The sequence below is a fragment of the Sceloporus occidentalis genome, unplaced genomic scaffold (genome assembly GCF_023333645.1).
Source record: "Sceloporus occidentalis isolate IW3139 unplaced genomic scaffold, rSceOcc1.0.p SCAF_3, whole genome shotgun sequence".
NCBI lineage: Eukaryota > Metazoa > Chordata > Lepidosauria > Squamata > Phrynosomatidae > Sceloporus > Sceloporus occidentalis.
In genome coordinates this window covers 194,321,727-194,347,182 of record NW_028316983.1, presented here as the reverse complement: position 1 = coordinate 194,347,182, position 25,456 = coordinate 194,321,727, and the positions used below count along the sequence as shown (strand labels likewise).

At 39.0% G+C, this 25,456-nt stretch overlaps 1 protein-coding gene across 1 annotated transcript in view; it reads left to right on the top strand.

The window, feature by feature from the left end:
- Positions 1-25,456, top strand: part of LOC149317283 (kelch-like protein 14) — an 88,940-nt gene that overhangs the window by 17,310 nt on the left and 46,174 nt on the right. The window contains exon 2 of the mRNA XM_089518852.1: positions 8,659-8,780. Coding sequence (XP_089374978.1) covers positions 8,659-8,780 — 122 coding nt within the window. The remainder of the gene's footprint in view (positions 1-8,658; positions 8,781-25,456) is intronic.

Below are 25,456 nucleotides of genomic sequence, written 5' to 3'. Positions count from 1 at the left end.
ATGGAGCAATAGCAAACCTCATTTAAACAAATCTTGCCACAAAAAAAAACCCTGTGATAGGTTTGCTGTAGGGTCACCATAAATCAGAAATTATCTGAAAGAACACAGCAACAATGGGAAAGGTATAAATGATGCATGTTTAATTATAGAAACAGAGAGGACAATGTGTGTCCTTCAAAAGGAGGAAAAGGAAAATTAGGACTTCAAAACAGCTTTAACACTCCTTTGTCATTGGGCTGTTTTGATAATCAAGCCTCAGTTTTTAAAGTATATATTTTGAAATTTTGCATGAAGTCCTGAGACGTAGTGAACTTCTGAATCCTGAGTGTTTTTAGAAGCATTGCACATAGGAGATACATCACTTGTTAAATTTTTGCTTTTACATTGTTGTTATGTGCCTTCAAGTCATTTCCAGCTTATGGTGATCCAAATCATGGGGATTTCTTAGCAAGTTTTTTCAGAGGGAATTTGCCATTGCTGTCCGCTGAGGCTGAAGTAATGTGATTTGCACAAGGTCACCCAGTGAGTATCCATAGAATCATAGAATCATACAATCGTAGAGCTGGAAGAGAACACAAGGGCCATCCAGTCCAACCCCCTGCCATGCAGGAACTCCCAATCAAAGCATCCCCGACAGATAGCCATCAAGCCTCTGTTTAAAGGCCTCCAGGGAAGGAGACTCCACTACACTCTGAGGGAGTGTGTTCCACTGTCAAACAGCCCTTACTATCAGAAAGTTCCTCCTAATGTTGACGTGGAATCTCTTTTCCTGTAGCTTGCATTCATTGTTCCAGGTCCTGTTCTCTGGAACAGCAGAAAACAAGCTTGCTCCCTCCTCAGCATGACATCCCTTCAAATATTTAAACAAGGCTATCATATCACCTCTTAACCTTCTCTTCTCCAGGCTAAACACCCCCAGCTCCCTGAGTTGTTCCTCTACAATCTACAATTGCATTGGCCTTTTTAGCTGCCTCATTTTCAACTTATGGTCTACGTGGATTCCTAGATCCCTTTCATTCATCCAGTTTCATTCAGCCAGGTGTCCCCCATACTATATATGAGCATTTCATTTTTTTCCACCCTAAGTGCAATACCTTACATTTCTCCATGCTGAAGTTCATTTTGTTAGCTTTGGCCTAGCTTTCTAGTCTATTCAGGTCATTTTGAATTTTGATCCTGTCCTCTGGGGTATTTACTACTCCTCCTAATTAGGTGTCACCTGCAAATTTGATAAGTATGCCCCCAATTCTGTCATCCAAGTGACTGATAAAGATGTTGAATAGCACTGGTCCTAGGACAGAGCCTTGTGGGACCCTACTGGTCACTTCTCCCCTGGATGAAAAGGAGCTACTATTGAGCACCCTTTGGGTTCAGCCGGTCAACCAGTTAAAAATCCATGTAACACTTACCTTTTCTAGTCCACATTTTACAAACTTCTTTGCAAGAATGTCATGGGGAACCCTGTCAAAGGCCTTACTGAAATCAAGATATACTATATCCACAACATTCCCTTCATCTACCAAACTGGTCATTTTATCAAAAAAAGAGATTAGTTTTGTCTGGCATGACTTGTTTCTCTGAAACCCATGTTGACTTTTTGTGATTATGGAATTGCCTTCTAGATGTTCACAGATTCTTTGTTTAATGATCTGCTCTGGTACTGATCTTTCCTGGTACTGATGTCAGACTAACTGGACGATAATTGTTGGGATCCTCTTTTTTCCTTTTTTGAAGATGGGGACAACATTTGCCCTCCTCCAGTCTTTTGGGACTTCTCCTGTTCTCCAGGAGTTCTCACAGATTATTGCCAATGGCTCCGATATTACATTCATTGGTTCTTTTAATACTCTTGGATGTAATTCATCAGGTCCTGGAGACTTATATTCATTTAGATTAGCCAGATATTCCTGTACTATCTCTTTACTTGTTCTCTGCTGAACCAGGATCCAAACCCTGGTTGTCAGATTCATAGTCCAAAACTCAAACCACTGTACCACACTGGGTCTGTCTGTTTTTACATACAGTGTACTGTAATTTTAATGGAAGCAATACTCGTCTATAGGCTGATTTAGAAGATACTATAAATAGTCTTAGCACTCCAAAAAGCCTCCAGTTCCTTCACTTTTACTTACCATCACTACCATTATGAAAGTCTGGATAGTATGAACTCCAGATTATTCCCCCCCAACTGTCTCCAGCTATTATCCTGCTATTAGCTTGAAAAAAGAAAAGGCTGTTTTTCTGTAGGTATGCTGGAGGAGCAACTTTTATCTCTAATCAGAGATTAATGATTAGACACAAGAGGCAGGATCCTGAACTAAGGGCTACACAATGGCACCTCTTCCTAAAGCGGTCAGCTGTGGGTTCCAGCTCCACCACTGATGCAAATATAATCTTCCCCCAGAGTGATTATTAATGAGAGAGAAGGTGCCATAGAAAAGCAGTAATTTTTTTCAAAGCATAAAGCATGCAGTATTGTTTGTTGTTGATCATAGGTAAGAGCTGTTGCCAGGACCATGCTGCATGAAAAGTTGCCTTTCTGTAGCATTAAACTGGGGGAAATCCTAAATGTTATCAATGAACAGTTACTGAAGATAAGAGATGAGGTTTTCAGCTCAGACCTACAATGCCTCATCCCTTCTGTAAAACGTGATATTGCTATAATTGTATTCATAATCCTGTTTTTAAACATTATAGAAATAATCCAGATAATAGTTGGACTCTATTTGAGAACAAATGGGTTTATAGGGGGGGAAAGAATATGCTAAAATTACCCATTCTGATTTTTTAAGTAATACAGTTTGTAAGAGGATTTTTTTTCATCCAATAATTTTCATTTCAGTTTCAAGATAAGTCATGTTTTAGAAAAAAATCAGCTTTCTACATTAATTCTTTGGCAATGGAGAATTAATCATGTCCTTTAGATAGAAGAGCTGGTTCATGCTGTCCCTTCCAGGCTTTTCTGTTATGTTCATGGCTATGCTTTGCTTAATGTGGAGACTGTTCATGTGAACCATTAGTTGCAATAGGCTAATAACCTGCAGTAGTCTTCTGCTCTTTCCATGATGGCAGTTGCACTGTTTCAGTCACCTGCTGTTACAGAAATAGCAGCAGCTAAATATACAGTACTTAATTAGAGGCACCAGATCACACAAACAGTGCCTCTGCATGAGCATGTCCTGAATGGGAGACTGATGGCAGATCTACACTTTCCCAAGATGATCACTATGTGAGCTGCCATCATGATGCAAAAGACAGATATTACTTTTTCTTTTTCTTCTTCTTTCTTCTTTCTATGAGATTTATACTCTGACTTTCAATACTGGTTTTGATTTGTCAGGTGAAATTTCTAAAATAGCTTAGCTTCAGGCTTGTAGTGCAAACCAAAACCATAAAACATTTTGGCAGAACAGGATGGAAATTCAAGGCATCAATTAGTGAGACTTTTTTTCTCTGAATAGAACTACCGTATGCATGCATTGTTTGCTTCCTTTTACAGTTCTTCTTTGCTATCTGAATTATTTTGTTAATCCAAACTCCTTTCTCCAAATTCTTCTCACAAAGGTTGAATATACAAACCAGCCCCTCACAAAAACAAATTAGTCAGCTCTTCAAACTGTGTGAAACAAATATCTAGGTTAAGTTGTTTAATTTTCACCATATATACATTTGCAGAATCTGGAATTCCCATCTCTCAGGGCCATTTCATACGCCATATGCAAAGCATATCAAGGTTCACCACTGAATGTACTTGTTACAGGGAGTTGTAGCCAAGGATGGACCCTAAACAGAAACACACATATGATGAATTTATTTCAAACATGCTTGTGACATTCATTGTTTGTGTTCTTAGGTGAATATTTAAAATATTGGGATATATGCTTTTTTAAAAAATACAATTTATGTAGTAGGTCTTTAACCTTCCTTGGTAGCTCTAGTAAACCATATTTGCTGGGTGCAAAACAGGAAATGTGAATTCAAATACCTCTAGACTTCTAGGGAACTTTTGATACCATTGACTGAGGTTCTTTTTGTACAGCTTGACTACAATGGAAGTTGGGGGCATTGCCTTCCATTGGCTTCACAACTACCTAGAGGACATCAGCATGAGAAGAATTCCATCTTATTCCCCATGCTGTTCAATATTTAACTGAAATTACTGAGTAGAGTTAGTGGGAAATTTCAAGAATGGTATTATCTATATGCTTGCAGAAAGCAGTTTACAATGTAGTTTTTCTTTTTTTCTTTATTTAATAAAAATCATTTTTTAAAAGATCCAGGATGACCTGTATGGTGCCTGAACTTTGTAGTAGACTGGACAAGGAGGAATAAACTGAAGCTCAGTTCAAAACCGTTGGCAGATAATATTGTATGGCCATAAAGCCTGTATTTGGTCTGTTCTAGGTGTCAGAATCCATGGACATGGTTCTGTCATGATTGGTGTGATTTATTGGAAAGGATGTATGTACTGAATATTGAAATGCATTGAATACTGAATTATATGCATGAATCATGTATGGATCATGTATATGGGAAGTAGCAGAGTTGGCAAATGGCAGGGGGGACATGTGGCAAGCAGAGTGAAGGGGTTTAGGGTTTTATGACGCTGTCCTTCCTGCACAATCCTGGTGTGTAGAAGAAGAAAAGGCTCTTGGAATTTGCTTTGATCGGGATCAAAGGGTGCCAATAACCAGAAAGGGTAGGCTGAATAGTTTGAATTCTAATGCTATGGTATGGGGAAGGGCCCCTCAGTTTTGGCAAAAACACTCTACTGGTGATTTCTGTCCTGATGTCCAGAATAAACGTCTTTTGTTTTCTGTCACACTAAGATGTTTCCCTGGTTATTGGGAACTGAGTCCACTGGTTCTGACACTGGATAGCGTTGTACTTTCCCTTCACAGCTTAGTGTCCAGCTTCCATTGTGAATGCCCAATGGCATCTCTAGCATAAAATGGTGCCAAGCTTTAGTGAGTCCTCAGAAAGGTGGCCTTAGTGAGCCACGGTCCACTCCCTGCTCATGCTACTACGGACCACCATCAGAGCTCCCGGCATAGCATCTAAGGTAAGTAATTGGCTGGCAATGTCAGCAGACAGTGCAGTGCTGCATCATGATTTTAACGACAAGTGCACCAGGTAGAGCTGCCAATGGTGCCAAGGCTGGCAATGGGTCCTTCTTAGTTCCAGGATTCCTTGCAGGTGCCTAACCATGCCAGTGTCTGTTATTAGCCCTACTTCTTTTCCAACTCTGGTTGGCCCACCAGTTGCACCCTTTCTTGAATAACTAGCCCCACCATAGTTGTTCATATCTTGTTGACATACAGATCAGACTATTATGATGTTTTATGCATGGATCTCCCTGTAGAAATTGTCTGGAAGCCAACTGGTCAGAGTAACTGTGAGCTGCTTTGTTGGACATATCTTGGTAATAATGAAAGAGTGTTACTGTCTTTCTTTTATTTTCTTTCTTTCGTGTGTGTGTGTGTGTGTGTGTGTGTGGAATTTCAAGTGGTAGTTTTAGCCCTACAAAGTCTCAGGCCACCAAGTATGGTGATCTAGATAATTTTGCCTGTAACTGAAGTGGAATTTGAATCTGACATTCAGAGATCATTGGTAAAATTAGCTTTACAGTATACCTATTTACAGCAACAGTTCTGTTCCTACATGCTTACTCAGAAACAGGTTGCATTTGTTTTCAATGTAAACTAATTTATGTGTATGCTTAGAATTTGTGCTGTCCAGGGGGACTGTATGGCAGTGGACATTGGGCTCAGAGTTTACCCCTCTCTTCTTATTTTCTATTCCCTACTGAATAGGCGATTGGTTCAACTTTTAGCTTATACTGGAGGACTATCCATGCACATCCTTGAAGTGCTCATGCTGGACCCAAGTATATACTGCCTGTTATCACTATTTGGATACTTTCAAAGCAAAATAGCATCATTCATCCTGCACCTAAGACAAGTGAACTTTTATTGTTCTTTGTTTCTTCCCAGTGCTATGAGGCTTGAAGAGGGTTATTTAGATGAGACTGAAATGCAAAAACTAATAAGAAATTGAAATAAGCTTCTTTATTGGCCAACCTTATCGTGGTTTTTAGAATTTTAAAGTACAGTTGAAGTTGATTGTGATAGAAATAGAACATGCTACACAAGGGGGTTGGAATAAACAATTTACTCTCTTATTAAGGATGACCATGCTTAACTGACTTATGGCTTAACATTGTTCAAGCTCTTGTTATGTGTTCAGTCGACCTTAACACAAATGAAAAAATGGTTTATTCTACTCCTTTTCTGGGAACATTGGGAAGAATGAAGTATATGAAGATTTTCATATATATGTCATGAGTCTAACGGGAACTCATGCTGGCAGTTACTGTGAGACTGATTCCAAACGTATGGGTCAAAGTGATCTCAAATCTGAATTTGCTAATTTTGTTAGTGCCTGCTGCTGTAACTATTCTGTCTGCTTACTTTCAAAACAGATTGTAACCATTATTGCATTGTAAGAGGCAGTCTTAGTATAATAGATGAAGATAACTGGAAAAGAAACTAAGATCAAGTGCCCTTCCTAGTTTCATGTGAATGTGCACAGAAGCAATCAACACCTTCATAGCTATTATTCCATTTATTTGTGTAAAGAAAAAGAAGAGTTTATCCTGCTGTAGTCTGTATTCTGCCAGAAGCATTGAGGGTAGAAGGGAAGGAGCCCCCTCCTCAAAGACTGTTCCAAGCCTCAATAAAGGGGAGTTTCCCCACTACTAACCATCAGGTAGCATAAGCAGCAAGGATATGCAACACTGCTGGACAAGAGATCCTGTGGGCTTAGTCTTGACATCCAATTCAGTATATGCCTCCAGTGCATTTCTGGCTTGATAGGTATAGATAAAAAGCACTCCTAGGCACAAGGGGTACATATGTTCTGTGGTACACATTCAGATAGTAATCTGTCATAAACTGGGCCTCAGTTATGGTCTACGTGCCAAACATTTTAGCTCCCTCTTTGCATTTTGTAGTGTTTTGACGGATTTCTGATTAAGCACTCTTCAATAGTTTTCATTTGTTTTAGGAACAATCTTTAATACCCTAATTGTATACAAGCAATTCCACACTTATTTGAGTTTAGTTTCTGTGGATATTTTAAGTAAGATTTTACATTACTAATATACTTGTAAATTAATATGTGGAGCAGATACTCCTCGATAATACAAGCTTTAAAAAAAATTGCACGTGGACATTAGTGATAAAGCTCCCTCTACTGGAGTGCTTTTTATTAATAAGAGTATTTGCATCAGTATTGGTCTCTCAAGTGTACCTTAACAGTTCTGTAATGATGTGGATTGTTTTTTGATTGACAGAATAAAGAAAATACAGACTAACCCCAGCAATACCAAGTGGCTCTGCAACAAGAAAACTGAAATGATGTGGTGACACATTATATTGGACACACTGTGTATCTATAACATGTGTTTGAGTTAAAATTTCACATCACAATAGAAGGAATTGTCTTCTTCCCTATTTAGATATGTGTCATTTTCTTGGCTTTGTGTAACTGATACATATGCTGTTATATGTTAAATGACTATTAAAGCATCACCACTCATCTAAGAGCCTAGGTCTTCTCTCCCTTCTTCTCTTGAAATTGTGTCAAAGCCATTAGAGTTACCAAGTAATGTGCATTCATCAGGTATAGTGATGGAGGCCAGGGTGCATATTATAGCTTTTACTGCATATGAGACATTGCAGTCCTGTTCCTAAGAACTGCCAGGCAGATTGGGAATCACGGTCACGGTTAATAGCAACGAATTGCCAGCTCTTGATGGGTGGGTAGTCACTCTTTTCAGCGGCTGCCCCCTGGGGGAGAAGGTAGAAAAACAGAGGGAGGGAATTAGAGTGACTTTGCACACTTGAGCAAGTTCATGCTGCTGGATCAGTGGCAAGCATTGGCAGGGCTCCACTCTGGGGAGGCTCACAACAACATCACAGTCTCATTTTTACCAATTGGTGTTGCTATAGCCAGTGGTGCTCAGAGGGAGAGCAGAGAAAGGAGGGGCTGTGGAGGAGGAGGAGGAGGGAATCCGGGAGACTGGGCTAAATTAAACACCAAAAAATGTTGTGTAACAAAGTAGAGTTCACTGTCTAACTATCAGCAAAGTGCTGTTAATTGTACAGACATATTAGAACTAAAGGTTTTAATGTGTGATTAAAGATTTGGCTGACAAACTGCCTGCATAACCTTAATTTTTTCAAGGTTCTTTGGGTGTAGAATAGCTTATAATAATGATTTTGACTAATACGATTTTTGACATGCAACTTTAATGCTTAACCTTAGTACAACTCCAGAGCATTTCATGTGTATTCAGCTGTAAAGAGTGATGATTTAAAGGGATAATATGAGAAAAAGGTCATTCTAGAATGGACCTTTAACAAATTGCATAAAGGAAACTTATTATTCCACAAGTAGAAGGCTATGCAGCTTTTCTGATTATTTTTTTCTGCTTGATTCAAAAAATTGTTGAGACATGGTAAGGAAAAGAACCAAAAAAGAATGAAATAGAAAACTGCAAGCAATGAACATTCTTGCAATGGTTATGATTTTGTTGCTACTAAAAATACTCTCCAATAATGTGGTTATTCATCTTCTCTTTTCTTTTGGGTGAAGAATTCGCTCCAACAAGAAAATGCTTTTATTGGTTGGAGGACTGCCTCCTGGACCTGACCGGCTACCTAGCAATTTGGTTCAGTATTATGATGATGAAAAGAAGACGTGGAAAATACTGACAAGTAAGCAGTTTATTTTATGTTGAGTTACCTTGATGAATTTTAAAACATGGCTAATCAAATTAGACACTTTATCAATTTGCTTCCCTACAGAGATTTGATTATATATTACAGAGGATTCACAACAGAGGAATAAATTGAGATTGTGGAAGATGGTACTTTCACAATGGAGTACGGCTAAATTAAAAGTGACTTAAAATCATTTAGTAAGTTTTTAAATGCAAACTTGCTAACTTTTCTTAAATTAACCTCCTTCCTCCTTTAGATACTGTGGGGGTTTTTAATGCTGTCCATATTATATGTTGAAAAACACAGAGCAGCCAAAGTGAAATACAGGTCCAATTGTCTTCAGTGGGAGAGTTTAGCATGTGTTTAAATCACCATCACTGAGACTGAGAAGATTCAGAGGTGTTTAACTTTGGCTAGATTGTGTCCATTTTATATTGTACTTTAGAATTCAGAGATACTGTGTATTGTATTGTATTATATTATATTGTATTGCATTGTATAATCTTTCCCCTTTTGTGTTATATTTATTGTGATGTCCACAATCCCCCACCTCCACCCCAGTTTCTCTCAGCACTCACTGACATATGCAGGTATCAGAGGCTTGTGTCAGCTAAGATATATAAACTGTGTTGCTAGCCTTTCTATTCAGATTTTTTATCAACTGCTTTCTTAAAGGACAACTTTGTTTTACAAGCATTTTATCTTGAGATTTGAGCTCTGGAACATATTGTTATATTGGTTACGGTTTCTAATCTAACTTGATCATGGAATCAAATAATCTTTTTCCTCCCCTTTTCAGTGCAGTAGTGTGTGCATATACTAGTCCCCTTGTGGGAGACTAGCTGCATTGGTCAATAAAACTAAATTTTTAACTGTCAGAATTGCCTAAAGCTCTTCAGATAAAATTATAAATGAGCAATTTTGATCCATAAATCAAAGCCATACTTTAAAACCTAGACAACTGCTGAAACTAAGATTTTCTAATATAAATGCTTTTTCCTTGGCAGCCCCATCCTAAGAGGCCACTTTACCTGCAGTGGTGCAAACAGAAGTTTTCAAAAAATGTGCCACAAAGGGAACAGCACATAGCACCAGTTGTTGTTAATGTACAAAGCTGTACTTATGACACCAAAGTGATACCTCTCATGAATGGATTTGATGTTTATTTGCCCAGTATCTAAGAAAATCATATTTTCTTCCCATATTCAAAGCCTTTCCATAGGATAATATTTAACTGCAAGCCAAATATGAGGTAGATACTGTATTTCTGCAATGTGATTTTGGCAGTAAAAACTTCACAGGCTTTACATTTCATTCCAATTTGCAACATGCCAGTTCTGATTTTCAGTATTTATTTCTGTTTTTCTACTTTTTTCTTTAGGTTGAGTATGTGCAAAGGTGAGCAGGGATAAAAAGGAGGACATTGGTCAGGTATAGCTTCAGATATTGATCAAGGCTGTTGTTGTTGTGTGCCTTCAAGTAGTTTCCCACTTATGGTGACCATAAGGCAAACCTATCATGGGGTTTTCTTGGCAAGATTTGTTCAGATGGTTTTGCCTTTGCCATCTGTGGGCGGGGCATTAACTCCCTGAGACATGGTTGCACACGTGCAACTGTGCAAACTTTCGGCTCGGGAGAAACACACTAGCCATTCTCAAACGTTCCAGACTTTACTTTAACTACAACTATTACAACTTCCACCACCCTTTTCCATGTTCCCTACCTTCAGTTGTGCCACCAAAGCTATTTCGAGTGTTCACAGTATCTCTCTCAATTATTCTGTGGGTCACTGGTTATGGCCTCCGGCCGACTTCCCCCCATACATTTCTCCAAACACTCCAGCTCCGCTTTTTCCTTCAGATCTGGTCCAGGCCGCTGCTCCCACTGGTCACTGCGCGGGTCTCACCACTCGCCCTCCAGAGTCTCCTTTGACTCTCTCCGCCAGTTCCCCTCATTGGGGTATCTAAAGTCTCCCTCTCTTCTGGGGTCAGGTAAAACCACCTCTACATAAGGTCCTACCCTTAGCAAACTATGTTTCCCTTTCAGGGTCACTGGGCAGCCTACCCATCCTGGGCTCCTGGTGACTCTGCTCTTCCCTGCCACAACCGCCTCTGCGCACCCCAATCTAACACATTCGCTGCCCCTCCTTTTGCCCACCTATCCCTCACCTTTTATACCTCACCCTTTGGGGGGAGCCTTCCTTTCTCCCAACTCCTCTGGGTCCTCCTGACCCTCCTTTCCCTGCTCTGCCCAACCAACCCTCACTTCCTCCTCCACCACCTGGCTACACCATCTTTTGAGGCTGAGAGGCTTAGAAAACATGACTTGCCCATGGTCACCCAGTGAGTTTCCATAGCTTAGCAGGGATTCAGACCCTGGTCTCCTGAGCAGTAGTCCAACACTCAAACCACAACATAATACTGTCTGTCAGAGTAGGAACATGGAATTGTTTTGCCGCAGAGAGCTATATTTCTTTCTGGAACAGCCTTGGAAGCTGGAAAAGAAGGATTTTTTTTAAAAAAAAAAATTGGTCCCCTTTTTTTCTCCAGACCAAGATGTATGTCAGCAGAAAGTAGACACTATCCTCTCAAAACCCTGCTCCAGTCACCAAGGCATTAGCCCATGATATCATCCATTCTGAGCTCAAAGCTATAAAAAAAGTGATGGGGGCAAAGAATAACAGGGGTGATGTTGCCAATTCTGTCTTGCCAAAGGAGCTGTTTTTCTACAGTACAGAGATAAGAAACCCTCACACCTTATTTGGAGATAAGAACAGGAATTTCAAAATTGGTACTGCAGAAAAGCAACCTTCTTTTAGTGTTGACCTGAGAAAACTCGGGGGATCGGGCAGGACTTTGGAGGAAGGAATGGGATGGAGTCTTCGTATTTCTTTTCTTACAGAAATGAAAAAGTTGCAGTTATTAAAGTAATCTCCTTCTATATAAATGTTATCCTCTTCTTATGTCTTATGTCTTATGACATTTTCTGTCCTTAATCTTTCACTTCTTTTCTCTCCTTAAAAATAAGCCCAAACAACAAAAATAAAATAGCTTTGGTACCCTTGGTGGGTGTTTTTGATTAGGGTGTTATTTGTGGATCACAATCCTTCTATAGTAGACCAATGAGACAAAATACTGCTGAACTAATATGTGCTTTCACTAAATGAATCTGATAACAGTCTGTGATTACAAGAGGATTCCCTGTGTGCAACTGTGCTGGATTTGCATGAGAGCCAGCATAGTGTAGTGGTCTGAGCACTGGACTATGATGCCGGAGGCCAGAGTTCAAAACCCAGTTCAGCCATGGAAACTGGGTGACCTTGGGCAAGTCACACTCTCTCAAATGCAGAGGAGGGCAAATGCAAATGGTCTCTGAACAAATCTTGCCAAAAAAAAAGCCCCTTGATAAGGTCACCTTAGGGTCACCATAAGTTAGAAATGACTTGAAGTCACACAACAACACAATATATTCCAGCTCAGAAATTTTTAAATGTATGGTAGATAAACCTTCAAGGAGAAGAGCACACTGGCTCTGTTCCCTCCATCATCAAACTGCTTGTGGAGATGACAGTCTGAAGCGGAAAATTTTCACTATGCATGGTGACTCTTCCATGTAATCAGGAAATATGATTTTCAGGTTTCTCTATCATATGGAGAGCATTTATAAATAGAGGGGGTTTTCTTCTTCATAGTTGCTGTTCATATATAGGTGATTGATTATCAGAAAAATGGGGGTCAGGGCTGCAAAAGCAACTGGAGAGGCACACTTTATTCATGTTGCATAAAAATGGTAATTAAAAGGAGAGTGACACGCAAAATATAAGCAAATGCTCTGTTACAAAAGATATGACACCTGCTGAATTTTACTTTTAAAAAGAAATTATAGTCTTTGTATTGTACATAGTCTGTATAGAATAACACAGTGGACTGGATCCAAATTTTGCAGAGATCTGCTGACAGTGGAGGAAGCATAAAATGATTTTTACTAGTCCCTACTTCCCCCTGAAGTCCCATGTGCTCTCTGGATATCGTTTCTGGATGGTTGAGAGAGCAGCATGGGAGTCTGTCCAGAAAGGAGGGAAAGTGACAAAAATAATTTCTCCCCACCTCTTCCTCCATCTGTTGAATTCATTTTTCCATGAATGGAATGAACCTTCCTTTGTTGGAATGGCCCAAATGAGCACGTTTGCATTGGCAACTCTTTTTTAAGCAAAGAAATGATTCCTAAAAATATTATTCCGAGAATAACTGAGTTTTGTCAGACAGTAATCTTGAGATGGGTTGTTCAGCAGAATTGCTCACAGGCAGCACCGAATGAAAAAGAATTCACTGTGGAATAGGTACACCAGGAATCTCACTTGTGAGGCAACATTAAATGAAATATTTATCAAATGCATACTCAATGATTTAACAACATCGTAACACTTTTAATTTACTGATACAAGATCATACAGGAGCAGTAGTAGGAGATTCTAGACTGGTGGCTCACAACACTGTCCTATTGTTACTCTTTTACTGTGAACTACATGCAGAATTGCAATAGTAATAATGTTTCTATACATGGGTAATAATGCTATGTTCCACCTACAGTAGACAAGACAAGAGACACTTCACCTGAGCATTACATTTTATCCAGTTTTTTAAAATTAATTTCCACTAAGGTTTTTTTATTTTAATTCAGTACTGTTGAACAATTCGATAATGTTTAAAAGAAAAAGAAAAACATAAATTTAAAAAATTGTCTACCTTAAGTATGTACTAAAATGCATTTCAGTATCAAAAAATGTTGCTCACAAGAAAAGCTGGAAAGTCAACATGTCCATTGTTAACATATTAAAATATATAATGTATAATATAAAAATGTATAATATTTTTTCTTTTTTCATTTCTGTACTATTGTGCAAATATATTAATTGTTAAAAATGTACAAAAAGGATTAATTTAAAATGTGGCTAAAATGACACCTGCCAGAACACTGTGTGTGGAGGTATAACTCTGTGGCAGTAGATTTACCACAACGCCAAAACCATATTCTTAAAAAAAAGAATAATAATAATAAATAATAAATAAACCATTTATTTATATACCGCTTTTCCTGGAGATCAAAGCGGTTTACAGCGATTAAAATTATGACCAAAGCCATAATACAATATAAAAACAGTTAAAAATACAACTACAATCACAATTACAATATTAACAATTCAATGAAATCATCTAAGAATAACACAGTAGATAGGGGAGTACAATCTGAGAGAGAATTGGGAGGATAGGCTTGTTGAAAGAGGTAGGTTTTTAATGCCCTTTTGAAGGCTTCCAATGGCCCGCTCAAGCGGATATCTTCTGGGAGACCATTCCAGAGAATGAGTGCCATAGCTGTATAAGCCGTCTGCTGGGTTGTCACCAGTCTCACCTTAGGGTGTTCGAGTAATAGTTTCCCAGTATTTCTAAGGGTGCGGGGCGGATTGTGTGGGGAGAGGCGTTCCCTCAAGTAACTCGGGCCCAAGCCATTTAGGGCTTTAAAGGTAATAACCAACACTTTGTATTGGGACCGGAAGCGAATTGGCAGCCAGTGGAATAGGATTAAGGTGATCTACATGTGAGGGAAGAACAACTCTATTTTGGTTTTAATTCCCCCCCCCCAAAAAAAAAAAAAGTAAATTTTTCTGCGTTTGGAAGATGCATGGGAAAAGAAGTACAGGGTAACATCATTAGCAATGACAATATCATGCATATTCCCATCAAAACTGAGTTTAAAAAGTATGCCTGCTGCACAGTAACTGCCCAATATGAAATCATCCAATGACTCTTGATCATCTGTAATGATGGAATTTATTCCCTCCCACCCAATTTCATGACATGTCTTTAAGTGAGTTAGGTAGTTATGTAGTTCAGCTTTATTAAGTCAACAGCCATGGTAGGCAAGAGCCCACGGGGGGAAAATGCACTACAGTAAATGCAAGAGTGACACAATTCAGAGTCAATAATTTTAATAGACTGGTATATCTTTATCTCATTACAAAATTATGATGAAATTCCTTTCTCTTGAAACTGTCTCTCTTATTTTCATCTTTCTTTTAAACATTATGAAATCAAATATATTTCATTTTATCCGTTGGGCCTATTATCTATTGGTGTCATTTATGCTAGGAACTTTCACAACATCCTATTGCATATAATCAGTAAAATTAATTATGCATTTAAAATTTCTGTCCTGGTTCTACTTCCAGTTAGATTATTTGAATCCTTTACTTTTAAGAAATTTAATCTTTTGAAATCCAATACAGATTTTGGCTTTTCAGAGTTTTCTAATTATACATGTTGAATATGGTAATCTCATATTACTAGCCAAAGACAGAGAATTGGATGTTTCAGGGTAACCTGACAAGACACTTTCGCTTGCTTGTCAAATTCATACTCCTAAATGAGTACTAGAGTATGCAAGTCAAGTATCAAAAGTAACAATTACCTGTGACAAGTAGCTTTGGGGGTTAATGGAGAACTAACACTATTCCTGTTGTCTAATGCAGTGTTTGGGAGAATATGTTTCCATTTTGTATCACCTTTTTCTTCTTCTTTGCCTTTCCTTTGGGCAGGAGTGTGTTGCTACTTCTCTCTTAACCATGCTAGATGGCCAAATAGATGGTTGCTCTAATATTTATTTGCTCCTGTGCAGGACACTGTTTCCTGCTTCCATCTACACTTCAAAGTGATTTGACACTCCATTTCAAGAAAGTGTAGCTGGCTGATCATGCTACCTGGAATGACTTGAAAAACAGCACTGTGTTTCATTATCATAAAGTGTGGGTGGAATAAGCAAACACAGTTGGATGCTACTCAAGTATCACAGGACCCTTTTTTAAAGTAAAAAATTAGAGATACACCATTCTATCATCTAGCACCCTTGTATCATTGAGATAAGGCAACATTCCCCAGTCCATAGGGAAGGAGGACTGTAATGAGGAAGAAGGTGTTATATTCAATTTCGCTTTGCTTTGCTTTGCTTTCATAGAATCATAGAGTTGGAAAAGACCACAAGGGCCATCCAGTCCAAACCCCCCCCTGCCATGCAGGAACTCACAATCAAAGCACCCCCAACAGCTGGCTATCCAGCCTCTGTTTAAGAACCTCCAAAGAAGGAGATTCCACCACTCTCTTATGTAGCATGGCCCACTGTCAAACAGCTCTATCAGGAAGCTCTTTCTAATTTTTACGTGGAATCTCTTTCCGGTAGTTAGAGGTTGTGCAGACCAGCCTTAAAGGCCAGCTTGGGGGTGGAGTCAAAGTATGGTGTCCACATGACGCATGCCCCAGCTCCGCCCTCAAAGTGACATGATGCCACACACCACTCCACACGCAGCACTGAAGGCGCTTTTTGCAGCTCATTTTTGCACCCTGCAAAGGCCAGATCAGGGCCATGGCATGCGGTTGCTGCGGCCCTGATCTGACTATAAAAGCGGTGGCGGTGGCCGCCCCTTTGAGGATTGTTCCATGTCCTAGTCTCTGGAGCAGCAGAAAACAAGCCTTAACCTTCTCTTCTTAACCTTCTCTTCTACCCATCTTAACCTTCTCTTCTACAGGCTAAACATACCCAGCTACCTAAGCCACTTCTCATAGAGCATGGTTTACAGACCTTTGCTTTGAATGTTAACAGCACAATTTTTTAAAAGCTTTTTATGGCTCAGGAAGGAGGAATATAACACATTCTTTTTCAAAAAGTAACATTCCAAGAGCCACAGAAGTCTGCAATGGTGTTTATAATTTAGAGACTGTCAGAAATGTCAATACTGGCAGTGTAAAATATGATTTACACCCATGTCTATCTATAAACATGAATTTCACAGTTAGTTCCATGCTTAGTGTCCTGATAGACTTCTGGTTGGAATGTCCCAATACTTTTTCAAATGTGGAAACTTCTGAGTGTATTGTCTTCTGTTTTTTTTTTTAATTGCAAATAAGAATATTTCTTAGATGGAAAAATAAACACGGAAAGGGGTAAACTGTGAGTGTGTACATTTGTAGGTATATGTGTGTACTTTATTTACTGTTCATTATATATGAGTCATCTCTCTCAATATCACGCTCTTTCTCTGTTTGTTGTTGTTGTTGAAAATATTTTTCTTTCCAGTATCAGGAATTGATAACGTTAAAGGGATGCTAGCAAACAAGCTTGTCTGTCAGTTTGACTCACTGAAGCTTTGATCATAAATTGATGTACAAACAAAATAGCATTTCCTCATATCACCAATAAACATAAGTGCGGATAATCTACTCACATCTCTCTACAACATGATAGAATGCTAACAGATTATGTGAATCAGAGTTTTAGGACTATCAAAATTTTAGGACCATTTCACTACCTTTGCCCTGATGTCTTCACAATAGTAGAGCCAGTGTGGTGTAGTGGCTTGAGCATTGGACTAGGACACTGTAGATCAGGGTTCAGTTCCCTGCTTGGCTGTGTAAATGCGCTGGGTAACATTGGACTCTTAGCCCCTTAAGGTCACCATAAGTCAAAAATGACTTGAAGGCACACAGCAACAACAACATCACATTAGGGATAGAAAGAATATTTGCGAAATGGTTTTCAAATGTAGTTCTCAAGTGTTGGAAAACCCTGACCAGGAAAAATTTATTGTACACAAATTTTGCACTTTTTTGTTTCGTTTTTTGATGCAGGAAACAACATTTCTGTTCCTAATATTTTCTGTATAGAAAATGCTGTTTTCTGTACAAAAAACACAGGGTAAATCTCAAACTGCAAACAATATTTGTGTTTATGTAGAGGTGGGAAGTTTTATTTTTCACTATGCCTTAATGAAATGGGAATAACGTGTGTGTCAAATTGAGCTATGAATCTTGGAGATTCGATGAAATGATGTATAAGTACTAGGCTTAGATTTAAACTTAGAAGTTTTTCCACTTCTAAGAGGAACACAATATATTACTCCATCAGTTGATTTATTTTATATAGAAGGTCAATAAATCACAGTTCCTGGTCTCCACAAGAAATGGCATAGCCAGAACTATGAAGAACTGCAAGTCAAATGTTGATACTGTACATCACTGCTTTTCAAACTGTATGTTGTGAACTATAGTTTTTTTTCCCCCAGTGTGCCATGAACCAGCATCATATTTGTGCCCATTGCCTGCAGTTTTTTTCTTTCTTTCCTGAAAACTCACCAGGGACTGAGAGTTTATGACCCAGGGACCAGCACTAGTCCAAGGATCACGATTTTGAGTAGCACTGGTGCACATGACTCCAGAAAGAATAGTTTTGCCATATTTCATGTCAGCTGTTACTACTTTATTTTCACTTTTTTTGGTTTCACAAAATGTCTCTGATGTTTTTATTAATACAAATTATTACACTGACCTTAGGTGTATGCAGCACCTCAGAAACGGAAAAAGTAGTATAGAGAGGTCTCCAAGTTTTAAAGAAGATATATTGGAGGAGTGAAGCTTTAAGGAACTGAGGTTTGTTTGTTTTTTCCTGTCTAATATAACATACCCCCTTCCGGTTCATGCATATATTTCACCAAAAAAAAATTGGAAACAAAGGAAAGGAAGCCCTAAAGAAAGTAAACTAAAAGATTTTATTTTGAACGAGGATTTTGTCTCATGGTTGTGCTCAAACGCAGGAGACAGTTTTGTGGAAATGAAGTGAAAACACTAAATACAGGAAAAATGCTTTTTTGCTGACTTGCCTATTGTTGTCAAACTCAAAGACTGTACAAAACATGAATTTTAAATAAATAGGTATTATCTGTGACATATAGCATAATTGGATGGTTCAGGTTAACAGCAAAAGTATTTCACTGTTGCTAGTGTCTTCATCTGTATAAATACTCTCATTATAGTATTTTAACAGCACAATCCTTTCCAATTACTCAGAAGCAAACTTGAGAGAATTCAATGGAAATTACACCTAGGTAAGCTTGTTTGTGTAGGGCAGCTGCATAAATCCTGTTTAATTTTTCAAATTTAAAGCCTTGATTGCTAGTTATATTTATATTTTAATTATGATTGGTTAATATTTACAACAATAAGTTAGACTTGTCTTTTAAAATTAATTTAAAAACAAGCAAAATTTAACTCGTTATTAAATGAATCTTTGTTTCTTTTGTAGAAATGAACTAAAAGAATTGTAAACCCTGAGAGATAAAGGAATAGGGGTTTTATTTTTCTGTACTCAGAGTTGTATAGCACTTCCCCAAAAAATCTTAACCACTAAGGCAATGATGTATTACTTTTACTTTCATTATATGTTTTTAATCAGAGCGAGACTTCACCCTAGACAAAGCGATGCTTTCTGCATGGTCTCACTTGTTTTTGCTAAAATCTTTTGACATGATTAATTTTACTTTAATGCATTTCTCTTGTTGTATTGTTTAAGTTGATGAGGACAAACCAAGGCTAAAACACTTTTTTATATCCCAGTATCAATAAGTACGCCATTGATTGTACTCCATAGGCAGGCTTTTTATATATTCTTGATTTTATTTGGTTTTTGTACAGCGCCGTGTACATCTATGGCGCTTTATAAATAAAGCTAATAATAATAATAATATTTTTAAAAAACACTGTGATGAGAAAAAAGCTGGATCCAACTGGAATTAAATTTCCTGCTCCCCAAATGTAAGCATGCATACTATTAAAAAGACGATATCATTACTGGTTATTAGTTTTATTATAAATGTTCATTTTGTGATATTATCACCAGCCTAATGTTATTAGTAGCAACCAGAGAGTTTTCAGTGATTTCAGTAAAATTTCCAGTGAGTGCATATATGTACCTTCAAGTTGCCTGTCAACCTGTGCCAACCCCATGAATTTCATCAGGTTTTCTTTGGCAAGGAATAATCAGATGTGGTTTTGACAGTTTGTTTCCCTGATATTTCCAAGTACGTATCCTCAATTTTGAATGTGCTATGTGTTCATATATGAGTGAGAAACATATATAGAATCATAGAATCATAGAGTTGGAAGAGACCACAAGGGCTATCCAGTCCAACCCCTTGCCATGCAGGAACTCTCAATCAAAGCATCCCCGACAGATGGCCATCAAGCCTCTGTTTAAAGACCTCCAGGGAAGGAGACTACTACACTCTGAAGGAGTTTATTCCACTGTCAAACAGCCCTTACTGTCAGGAAGTTCTTCCTAATGTTGAGGTGGAATCTCTTTTCCTGTAGCTTGCATCCATTGTTCCGGGTCCTGTTCTCTGGAGCAGGAGAAAACAAGCTTGCTCCCTCCTCAATATGACATCCCTTCAAATATTTAAACAGGAGTATCATATCATCCCTTAACCTTCTCTTCTCCAGGCTAAACATCCCCAGCTCCCTAAGTTGTTCCTCATAGGTCATGATTTCCAGGCCCTTCACCATTTAGTTGCTCTCCTTTGGACACGCTCCAGTTTCTCAATGTCCTTTTTGAATTGTGGTGCCCAGAACATTACACAGTATTCCAGGTGGGGCCTGACCAAAGCAGAATGTAGTGGCACTATTACTTCTCTTGATCTAGACACTATACTTTTATTGATGCTGCCTAAAATTGCATTGGCCTTTTCAGCTGCCACATCACACTGTTGACTCATGTTCAACTTGTGGTCTACTTGGACTCCTAGATCCCTTTCACATGTATAAGTCTCTTGTTCAGCCAGGTGTCCCCCATCCTATATATGTGCATTTAATTTTTCCACCCTAAGTGCAGTACCTTACATTTCTCCGTGTTAAATTTCATACATACATATACATGTACTCATACATATATATGTACTCATGATATATCTTCCATCTCATTCATCCTAAAACATCAGTAGATAAAATATTTGAATTAGAATATGCATGTCTGTGCTGAGAATGAGAAAGCATATTACTTATTGAACTAAGCATCAATAGTGCATTGAACAACTGTTCAGACTAAGTTCTTTCAGTTTCCTGTAATAGGTAATCATTGTACTATGTAAATCTAGAAAGAGTTTTGATGAGCACTATACAAAGGGGCCTGTATTTTTTTTCAGGAAAGGCATTGACAGCCTAATTTTATGCATGTTTATAAAACAAAGGCCCCGTAGTAAGTATGCATAACTGTGTGAAGAGGGATCTTATGACACTGGCATGCCAAGCAGCTGCCATACAAGCACAAGGGCTTGTGCTGGTGTGTCTTGCGCCCTGTAGACTGTTTTACACCAATAGAATAGGGCAACAAGAACATCTACCAACTTCACAACATCCCTGGCACCTTCACTGCCACCAAGTGAAGTGCACAGCATCCCTAGGAGATTCATTGCCACACATTTCCTTAGTCTGCAGATGTTCAAGGCATAGTTCACAAACAGTCCAAAGAATAACCTGTGTTTCCCTTCAGAGCTTATACAATGTACGCTTGGTATCCACTCGGGTTTGGTTCCAGGAGCCCCCATGGGTGCCAAAATCTGTGGATGGACAAGTCCTGTTGAATACCATGGATAATAAAATAATTTCCTTTATATAAAATGGCAAAATCAAGGTTTGCTTTTTAGAGTTTATATATATTTTGAATAGTTTTAAACTGTGGATGCTTGAATCCATGGATAAAGGATCCCTGGATAAGGAGAGATGACTGTAGTACACATTTTTGTTCATTGTACGCCAACAGATCCATTGTAGTCTATTCTGACATTCTGCTTTCTGTGGGTATATGTCTGCATGCTGCCTGTCCACCTATGGTGACCCCCTGAAAAGTGGCATCCTCACATGGGATATCACATGGTGGGAGAGGCAGAGCTTAAAGGGGTTGGGTGTCTGGGGGCAGGGCCAAAAGAGCATGCCCCCACTTCACTGCCATGGTGCTATTCTACTCTTGAGTAGAACAGCATCACACAATGAGGTGGGGGGGCACTTGGTCTTCCAAGTCCCACATGGAGGTTGCTGCATGGAAGGCATCTGCATCCCCTGGAAGTTGCCATGTGGGACTTAGTAGCTACCCCTCCTGGTGTACCACCCCACCGGGTTACATCCCCCTTGGGGTGTCATCCAGTGCCGTCCGCATTCCCCACACCCCTTTAGTGATGCCACTTCCCAAGAATTTAATAGATTTTTCTTAGGCAAGATATACTCAGAGGTGGTTTTACCCATTCCTTTCTCTGAAATATAGCTTAAGACAACTGATGTTTGTTGGCAGTCTCCAAGTTCTAATCAGAGCTGACCCTGTATAGCTTCCAAGATCAGACAGGTTCTGGTGCCTTTAATGATGGAGATTATTATTTCTCATCCACTTGCAGCTTTTCTGTCATGGGGATGCTTTCTTCAAAATTTTAATTATTATAAATAACAATAACATTGATTTTTTAAAGACTTTACTGTTTCTGTGTCTGAGTATGAGACTGAGCTGGTAAACCCTTTAGGCATTTGCTTAGGATTAGTTTACAAAAGATACAATAAATTGCCACGCTAATACAAAGGAACTGTTGTATTTAAGAAAATGGAGGTGAATTGAATCTATTGATATGAGCCCATTATATTCTTAGAAGATTATGAGTTTGCATTTATTATACATATGATACATGTACATGTTTGGACACCCAAATTTAATTTGATGAACAATTTTCAATGGTTCCCATAAATTCTTTGCATCTCACTTTATTCACTCAGCAATCATAAGCACCAGGGTTTCTGCTTCAGTGCTGTGTTGAAGTTGGTTTCAGCCCAGCATTGAAAAGCTTGAGCAAGCGTTGGCACATTACTAAAGCAGCAGCCTCAATTCTATGTGCTAGACAGCTTTAATGAATGCTTTCGATAGCTGAAGAACTAATGGCTCCCCTAGAACATACAATTATTGTACTAATAAATGCACAATATACACTAAACCCTTTTTGTGTAAACAAAATATTTATATACTTTTTTCTGCTTCAGAAAGTATTCAAAAGAACTCATTTCCCATTTTGTGTAGAAACCCATAGAAAAATTGGAAACTCGGGAAGGTGCCTTATACTAAATCAGATCATTGGTCTGTCGAGTTCATTATAGCCTACACTGATGGGTAGCAACCAAAGTTTTTCCCCAGCCAGGAATTGAACATAGTGTCTTTTTTTCCTTTTCCTTTCTTTTAAAATATGAGCTCTAGCACTGAGCTGTTGTGACTCTCTGATTTATTTGATTTTATTTTAAAGTAAACAAATAAAAATATACCAAAAAGTAGTAAGAAGCAAAGGGTCTTCTTCACCCATACTGTACGGTATGTTCCTCTTGATCTAGCCCAACAAAACAGAAAACACAAAATAGAAATTTGTCTAGAATTCAGATGAGGGGAGTGAAATACAATAGATGCACAGATGTAAGAGCGTTATTAAAAGATTAAGCCAATTCCACGGGATTACATTTCACAGAAAAATGGCAAAGGATATTTCTGAAAGGTAGGAGTAAGAGTGTGGTGTGTGTGTGTGTGTGTGTGTGTGTGTGTGTGTGTGTGTGTGTGTTGTGGGGATGTGGGGGGAGAGAGATGGCTGACTTTAGCCAAGAGTGCCTGTGCCAGCCATGATGTATGGCTGCATTCCTATTAATGATGCATGGCTGCATATCTAACAGGAGACAGAAAAGTTCTGAGAAAGAATGGAAATCCAGTAGTTTATCACAAAATATGCGGTATCTGTAATTGAAATTTTGTTTGCCCATCTGAAATTACTTGCAATAACAGATTTTTCTTAAATGTGTTTTTTAAGATTAGAAGATTATTAAATGCTACCTTAACATTGCTATTTAGTTGAACGTATTTAAATAGCATGAATGAGTCTTTCCTCTGTTCCTGTCTGTTCTGAACATCTCATTTGATTTTCTTGCACAAACAAAATATTCTCAATTATATGTAGTGTGTGCTAGTATTCTAGGTCCATGCCACTTCTTCCCTTTTCTCATTATTTTGTTTTGTTTGTAGGATGAAAATTTTCTATTAGAAGAAAATTGTCTATTCTTGCTTGAGAAACATGTCTTATTTTCAAGTTACATGCACACACATAGCAGCACATGAATTACTTAGTGCTCTAGGGTACTATGTCAAGTGGAAACCTAGAAGGGCTAATAATGCCACCATGATCATCTGCAGTGTGACACAGCAGGCATAAACCCAAATCCCTAGTGGATCAACATGTGATAAAGGGCTCCAGCTGCTATAGGAATTGACATGTGCTTCCTTGCAAGCAGAACAATCACCTGTACAGCCATTGGCTGGCAAATTACCAACTTCCCTCCTGAGTGTCACTGAACAGGAGACAGGAATCAGATGTCCTTACACCTAAAGGGTGTTGAACAATGGCTGCAGAACTGTAGGAGCTGCTGTTCCAGAACCAGGTAGACACACTGGCCCCATTCCCACTGACTTATAACGCAGATCAGGACGGAAAACATGGGTGCATCGTTCCAGTTTGAGCATGCATTCGATTCGCATTGCTCTGATATCATTCCTATTGGAATTTGAATCTGTCTCCCATGTGATCAAATTATCCTGAAAAAAACCGAATCAGTGGTTGATAAACCAGTTTTATTTAACAGTGCATTTTCAGCGATTTTTCCTGTGCCTCCCGAGTTTGATTTGTGGCATACGAATGGGAACAACAAGGGTGTCTGATTTGGGAACTTGGGGATGGGAGGAGCAGTGCTCAAGGGGCTGGCCTGGGGGTGTCACCTGGTTGTTCTCTTTCCTGCTTTACCAGCGCCATTTCCCCCATTCGCATAGCCTTTCCCCCGGTGGAGTGGGAAGCAGGGAAGACACAGAAGAGCCTAGGATGCAAAGGGATTTGGGGGGAATAGAGGGTCCTTCTCTCTTCCAGAGGGACTATGGGAAGACACAGAAGAGCCTAGGATGCAAAGGGATTTGAGGTGAATAGAGGCTCCTTCTCTCTTTCCCAGAGGAACTATGGGAAGACACAGAAGAGCCTGGGATGCAAAGGGATTTGAGGGGAATAGAGGCTGCCTTTTCTCTTTCCCAAAGGGGAAAAGCGCCTAAGCGACTGATTGGCTGTGACGTCAAGTGCTTAGGCGCTTGATTGACAGCTACTTTTTAAAAAAAGAGGTTCTGGAAGGGCAGTGGGAACGGGGAACAAAAAATCCCGCTTCAAATTACCATGGGGAGAATACCAATGGGAACGAAAACAGGGGTAAAAAAAACCCGGGTCTGTTTGCACCCGTTTTTAATGGGAACGATGGGTCAGATTCGATTACGACTCGGGGAAAAAAATCCAAGTCAGAATGACAGCGATATAGGTCCCGTTATACGCCCAGTAGGAATGGCCCCGCTGTTACTGGGTGAGTCAGTTAATGATGTCACTAGAAGAGTCCCAGAGTTGCTCCACCATATTGATGTAGAAGCCTCTGTTTCTCTGCCATTGCTTCACGGTACTTTCCAGTGAGGACAACACATTTGCTTGAGCCATGCAGTCATTCTCAATAGTGCTAATAATCCATAGACTCTTGGCAATTTGCCAGCCTTACTAGTGAATAGATCCACTTGTGGATAGGTAATGTAAATTGTACCAGATGTTCACTGGATATAACCTGAGGAGGGAAAGGTATTGCAAGCACTCTGTCATATCACTGTCATTCTGAATTATTTGTTTGCTCCTTTTTGGTGTACTTGATTTCAGTATTTGTTAGTACTGTGCATTCCTGAGCCTTCCCCTCTTAATTGTCTTTCAGTTTCGT